Source organism: Tupaia chinensis, unplaced genomic scaffold, assembly GCF_000334495.1.
Source record: "Tupaia chinensis unplaced genomic scaffold, TupChi_1.0 Scaffold000159_1, whole genome shotgun sequence".
Lineage (NCBI taxonomy): Eukaryota > Metazoa > Chordata > Mammalia > Scandentia > Tupaiidae > Tupaia > Tupaia belangeri.
This window is the reverse complement of record NW_006159630.1, coordinates 7,112,277-7,119,439: the sequence shown is the minus strand read 5'-3', so window position 1 is coordinate 7,119,439 and position 7,163 is coordinate 7,112,277. Positions and strand designations below refer to the sequence as shown.

Genomic DNA, 7,163 nt, shown 5'->3' with positions numbered 1-7,163 from the left:
GGGGCAGCACCCCAGGGGTCACGGTACCGGCACCCTAGCGCCTCCTGCTGCGCGCGACAGCGACCCAGGCCCGAGTGGGCCCTGGGACCCACCTGGCGGACGCGTAGCAGGAGGAGCCGGCGATGCGCGGGGGTGGGGCGCCGACCCTGGAGCGAGAACCAGCCTAGGGCAGCGGGAGAGCGGGGCACCGAGATCCCAGCGGACACGTCCCCAGGGCCTTCCCTCGCATCTGTCTCCGCACCCTCTCGGGCCTGTCGGCACCCTTGTCCCTAACCCTGGTTTTTCCTAATGGCACTTGGCAGCCTGGCGCTCTCGCAGGGGTCTCATGCCCTGCAGGGGGGCTTCCTGCAATAGAATTGCAGCTTTGGCTCAAGCTTTTCTTCAGGGCCTAGACAGTGCTTGGCACAGACGCCTTTATGAATTCATGGAGCAGGAAGTTAAAGGACTCGCTCCTCCCAGGTGGATCAGAGAGTAGGGGGTCCCCTCTGAGTCCTGCTTGAGCAGAGATGCCCCTGGGGGAGCTGGCCTGCTGCCCCCCAGGTTTCAGGTGAGAGGAGAGGGATGGTGATGGAGCCAGCAGATGCTGGGGTCGCCATTCTGGCTGGAGGACGGCGGCCTGGATCCCTCTGCAATCCCACTCACTTAGAGGTGCCCAGGTTTGGACTCAGAGCCGGCCCTCAGCCAGGCCCTCTGAGACTCTGGATGGGGCTGTCCCATCCCCCTCCTGCTGTGGAACCCAGCCCCACTGAGCAGAGCTGATGCGCACCCGGTCCTTGGAGGATAAGCCTCTGTTTCCTGAACTCCCTATCTGGGCTTGCAGGGTCCTCACTTCTTTCCCTTTCTGTTTTACTCGCCCCTCTTTTATATCAAATCCTCTGAAAGTGAGGCCGGGGTGGTGAGGACAGCAGCTTTTCCAGCCGGAGACCTTGGGCAGGAGAGGGACCCTGAGGGAGAGAATGAGGAGCACTAGTCACTTTGATTCCACCATTTTTTAAAAACAATTATTTAACTTTATCTATGTATGTATGTATTTTAATGTGACCAAAGAGGGACAGAGAGACGGAAAGTAAGAAAACAAGCTGCCAGGTCTGGGACTCGAACCCTGATTGGCCATGTGGAAGTCCAGTGCCCCCAACCACCGCCACCTGCCGGCCCCTGATTCCGTCCTTGGTGATTTCCCTCGTGAACCCTTATCAGCTATTTCTCCAGACATGTTAAGTTCATTCCTTTCTTTTATAAGAAAGAGGCACCCTCATCTGGGTCTCACGCCACAGTCCCACCAGGTCTCGCAGCCTTCCATGGTCGTGGGTGTGTGCCTGGCCAGTACAGGTCAACCAGGGAACTGAACCCACATCTCCCATGTGGATCCAGCATCGCTTGAGTCCCATGTTACCACCGCACCGCCAGGCTGGCCCCCTCCAATTCTCTCTCTCTCTCCTTTTACTATAAGGTGTATGCTCACCACAGACAGGAGACGGAGAAGGAAAGTGAGAAAGCACCCCCGGGGGATGGCCACACCGCAGTCTCTCCTCCATTCTCCTTAGAGATGTTGAGAAACAGGTTTCTGGCATGCTTCTCAAGCCACTGGGTCCAGGCCTCAAACTACACAGTCAGCCATGTGAGATCCAGCCGCCTTGGCCTCTGTGCCATCTGCCGGATCCCCTCCAGTTCTTTATAAAAGGACGATGCTGGGCTGGCCTTCTCGTGGTTAAGGGAGCCAGATCCCACATGGCCTAAGGGAGCCAGATCCCACATGGCCTACTGCAGCCAGAATCTCAGCTCAGCTGCCTGGGGGTAAAAACAGAACAAAAGAAATGAAAACAGAGCAAACCAGAAAACCCGCTCCTGGTGCATCCGCATACCCAGAATCTCAACAGGAAAGAGAAATGGAAGAGAAGAGATTGCAGCGCCGCCACCCCCAATTGAGGGGTCGCTTTCTCCCTCTTCCTCTCTCTGTCTCTCTGTCTCTCTCTGGTGAGTGCATGCACCCTCTGGCAATGAAGAATGAAAAGGGAACAATGTTAAAGTTTGGATAATGGCTTGGCCCCTAAATTTCATGTTCTGAAATTTGGTCTTAGGGGGCAGTGAGTGGACGTCCCCTGAAAGTTCACGTGTGGGGACTGACTTATGTGATAAAGTGAACATGGTAACCTAGGGCTGGGCTTGGGTTGTGATAAAGTTAGGGTGGGAGAGCAGGGGGGCACCACTGGGTTCTGGGGTGTGTGCTGAGGAGAGGGAACGAGGCCGGCAGAGCCCACTTGGCTGCAGACCAGAACAAGGAGAGGCTCACGGCGACTCTGCACAGGAGCCAGCTCGTGTCGTGCCGTGCAGCAGCCTCCCCAGAGCCGGCCAGCCCAGGCCAGTAAACCACCCCGTCCTGGGGCTGCCAAAAGTCAGGCAAGAGCAGACGTAGAAATGACTTCTTTACCACTTCTTATTCTAAGATGCCTGCCACGGGGTAGACAGTTCCGACTGCCCCCAGGCACTGTGCAGTTTACCCTGACTTTTACATACTTCTCAGGGTTTTCGCGTACCCCACAGCCTAGCAAGGATGGCATAAACCCCATTTAATCGACGAATTCCCAGAGAAAGGAACCGATCTGCCCAGGACCAGAGCTCATATCCAAGGGGTCTCCTCCAAATTCAGTTAGCTTCTACATCAGAGACATGTTATTATTCTCTCTCTTTTCTAATTTGCCGAAGGGTTAGGGGTCAGCAGGTGGCATGATGGTTAAGGAACTGGACTCCCACCTGGCCAGCTGTGATTTGAGTCCTGGACCTGGTGGCTTGCTTTCTCACTTTCCCTCTCTCTCTCTGTCTCTCTCTAGTGAAATGTGAAAATAAGCATAATAGGGTCAGCAGGTGGCATAGTGGTTAAGGTGCTGAACTCCCACACGGCCAACAGCAGTGGAGTCCCAGACCAGGCGGCTTGAAACTCAACTCCAGCCCGTGTGTGTACATGCTCAAAACCCTGAGCATGGAGGAGAAGGGAGTACGGCGCGGCCACCCTCCCTGGGGTGGTTTCTGACTTTCTCTCTCAGTCTCTCTGGCGAACACAGTAGCAAAAAAAATACCGATAACCTGATAGCAAAAATCTCTCTAAATAAATAAATAAACAATACAATTTCTTTTAAAAAATTGCCAAGACCAGCAGATGGCCTACTGGTTACATCTCTGGACTCCCATGTAGTCGACTGCAGTTTGAGTCCCAGACCTGGCGACTTAAAACAACAGGTGCGCATGTGCGTGCGTGCCCAAGATCAAGAGAGGAGAATGGAGAAGGGGTTGACGAAGGGATTGTGGCATGGCCATCCACCCAGAGGGGTGATTTCTCACTTTCTGTCTCTCTGTTTTTCCTGTAAGGGCACCTGCCCTATAACAAAAATCTCTCCCCAAAAAAAAAAAAAAGCCCAAGGGCGCATGCATTCGCTGGAGACAGAGAGAGAAAGGGAAAGCAAAAAAGTACCCCCCGTGGGGTACAGTCACAATCCCGTCTCATCAGTCTCTCCTTTTGGGATTTTGGGCGCACATACCTGGTGTGTTTTTCAAGCCACTGGGTCTGGGGCTTGAACTTGAACCATGTGGTAGGCCTTGTGGGATCCAGTCGCCTTAACCACGAGACCACAGGCTGGCCATCAGAGATTCTTAAGAGAGAGAGGAACATGTGCTCGTCTCCCTCCCTTTCCCCAACCCCCCTAGAATTTTCAGGGAAGGGACATGTTTTCTTTGAAGAAACATGTTCCATGTTATTATGCAATATTAGAGTATTTCTTTCTAAGAGAGAGGTCCACTGCTTTTCTCATGTATACCAGCTTTCTTCCTGGTGCCAAGAAGCTCTCACCCACCCCCAGACCTTGAGAACATCTCAGGGCAAATCCCGAGTGCCAGACGGGAGTCAGGGCAGCGCGTGTCGGAGCTCAGGGGAGCCAGGGTTCCCGTGGGTCGGGGTTGGCTGGCAGTCTCCCTCGAGAGAGGCAGACTTAGTCGAGAGCAGATTTAAACCTAGGGGACAAGACAGGGAACATGTTATTCTGGGCACTCGGGCATGGACGGGAGTCGGGTTTGGCAGGTTGTTAGGGAAGACGAGAAAAGGCTGGAGAGACAGGCTAGGTGGGGTTGGCGGGGTCGGAATGGCAGACGGAGAGATTGGGGCTTTCTCCTGCAGCCTTGGGGAGCTGTAGCAGGCTCTAGAGCAGGGGAGTGCCTTGTGCAGTCTGGTGTTTAGGAAGGCTCATTTGGCACTGTGGAGTAGCCCCTGGAGTGAGGGAGGCCAGGCCAGAGACTGTCTCGGTTCCCTCCAAACCAGAAGATACTGGGGTGGCTGGCAGGGGGAGAGGCCGTGGGATGGATGGGGGTGACAAAATAAAAAGGCTCGAACAGGCAGTTCAGCGAATAAAATGCGTGCGTGGCAGGAGCACGTGAGAAGATTCTTCCCATCGTTGGCCGTCAGAGAGGGCCAGCCCCGAGATACAGTGGGGAAATGCTGTGTGGAGGGAGCCAGATCCCTGACGGTGGTTCAAATCCCAGCCCTGGCGACTTGAAGAACACCCCATGCACATGCCCACACTCCCAGATCTTGACAGGATGGAGAAATGGAGGAAGACAGGATTGCACGTGACCAGGCTCTGCTGAGGGATGCTGCTCGCTCGCTCACACACACCTGTGCCCTCTGGCATTAAAAACAACAGCGATGGGACCGGCAGAGGGCACAGTGGTTAAGGCCCTGGACTCCCCCATGGCTGACCGCAGTCTGAGTTCCAGACCCAAAACTTTGAAATTCACACCAGGCACGTGTGTGTGTGTGTGTGTGTGTGTGTGGCCAAAATCCCAGGAGAGGATAGAAAAGAAGGGATTGCAGCATGGCCATCCCCTCGGAGATGTCTCACTTTCCCTCCCTCTGTCTCTGTCTTTCTCTCTCTCTCTCTGGCAGGTGCACATACCCTATGACCAAAAAGAAAAAAAAATCTTACAAAACAACAACAACAACAATGAATGGCTAAAATTAAGCAGCTGAGCAAGACCGCGTGTTGGCCGAGTGCAGCCACTGGCCCCTCATTCACCGCTAATGAGCGTTTAGGGTAACACCGCCCTCCAGAAAGCAGTTTGTCAGTGTCTTACGAGGTTAAATACATACCTGCCCTCTGACCCTGCGCTTCCCCTCCCAGGTGTTTACCCAGCAGGAGGGAAACGCGTGTCCACACTGTCCTGTCACATCGTTTATGACGGCCAAGCTAGAAAGAGCCACGACGCCCCTTCAGAAGGACGAGCACACCGGGATACGTACATTCGTAAGGGTGCGCACTACGCAGGAACGGCGGGTACAGGGACAGACGGCGATGCAGGGCAGGCGACAGGTGGAAGGGACTCGCGGCAGGAGTCCGTTCACAGGGAGCGCTAGCGCAGGCGCGGCTCATACGCTCATACGCAGTGATAGAAATCGCCCCGGTAGTTGCCAGGGGTGGTGTGGGTGGGGACATTAATTGCAAAGGGGAGTGAAGAGATGTCCCAGGAAGATGGGAATGCCTGGATCTTGATTACGGCGGTGTGTATCTATTTGTCAGAAGCCATCAACCTGCACACTTAAATGGGGTGCATTTGATTACATTTAATTACACTCCAGTGAAGTCAATTAAAGCAAAGGCGAGATTGGGAATTTTGTTTTTAAATGGAAACAGCTTTAAGTGGAACTCTAGGTACATACTGGGCAGAAAGGCAAAAAACACGTGAAGACATTGATAGCAGCGATACTCAAAATAGGCAGAAACTGGGACAGTGCAGTGCCCTCCCACAGCGGGATACAGAAATGGGCGTGCGTGCCGTGGGAGACCAGGGAGGCCACAGCCCAAGGCGGTGCCGAGCAGAGTAACAACCTAAGACCGCGGGCCGCCATTTCTAGCCATATAAAGTTCACAGGGGCCGGCAGGTGGCACAGGGGTTAAGGCGCTGGACTCCCACGTGGCCGACTGTGGTTGGAGTCCTCGACCTGGTGGCTCGCTCTCTCACTTTCCCTCTCTCTCTGGTGCACACACATGTCCTATCGCAAATTAAAGAATAATAATCATAAATAAAATTTAATAAATCATTCTGTATTAAAAAAAAAAGTTCAGAAACAGGCAAACACGATGGTTTTGGAAGTTAAGGTGTTTTTTCCTGATCTGAGGGAGTGGAGTGACCAGAGGGACTCTAGGGGACTAGTAAAAGCTGTTTCTTTTCTTTTCTTTCCTTTTTTTTTTTTTTTTTTTTTTTGAGAAATTTTTGGCTTTAGGGCATTGTGGTCCCCTGGGGACACTGGAGAGACAGAGAGACAAAAAGCAAGAAATCACCCCCAGGTGGGGGGATGGCCATGCTACAATCCCTTCTCCTCCATCCTCCTCTTGGGATTCTGGACGGGCATGCACACGTGCCTAGAGTAAGTTTTAAGCCACCGGGTCTAGGGCTTGAACCGTGGTTGACTATGTGGGAATCCAGCAATGTAACCATTTGGCCATCTACTGATCCTGAGGGCTCCGTTTCTTTTTTCTTTTTTTTTGGAGAGGTTTTCGCTATAGGGCGCGTGCACTTGCCAGACAGATCAAGAGAGACATAGAGACAGAAAGTGAGAAATCACCCCCCAGGGGGGATGGCCACGCCGCAATCCCTTCTCCTCCATTCTTCTCTCGGGATCTTGGGTACGCACACACACACACCTGGCGTGAGTTTTAAGCCACCGGGTCCAGGACGCGAACCGCGGTCGACTATGTGGGAGTCCAGTGACATAGCCATTATGCTAACTGCTGGTTCCCTGTATGTATATTTTAATTAAAATACGTTTATTGCTTTGAATTGGTAACTTTTATTTCAGAGGTCTTAAACAAAGGTAAGATCACCCATAAATCCAGCGGAAGGAAGGTTGGAAAAGCAGGGCTCCAGGTCCCCTCGGTAATGTGGTGGCTGAGCATGTGTGTGTGACAGAGAGGCCAACCTGCCCCTGCCCGCTGCCACCAGAGCCTGGGCGGCACCCCAACTCTACCCCACCCCTCTCCCAGGCCCTGGTCCTATGCCTCCTCGCTCCAGGATTCTGCCCATAAAGGTGAGGATGAATCCTCCGAGCTGGAGTAAGAAGCTTTGGGTGGTTGGACCTCATCAGCAATTTCAGCTCTGCTGGCTGTCACAACAGGCCCTGG

General features: G+C 53.4%; 1 protein-coding gene across 1 annotated transcript in view; it reads right to left on the bottom strand.

Moving 5' to 3' along the window:
• FADS6 (fatty acid desaturase 6) overlaps positions 1-7,163 on the bottom strand; it is a 47,255-nt gene that overhangs the window by 32,404 nt on the left and 7,688 nt on the right. Inside the window, exon 3 of the mRNA XM_006145934.2 lies at positions 93-163. Within this exon, the coding sequence (XP_006145996.1) occupies positions 93-163 (71 nt within the window). The remainder of the gene's footprint in view (positions 1-92; positions 164-7,163) is intronic.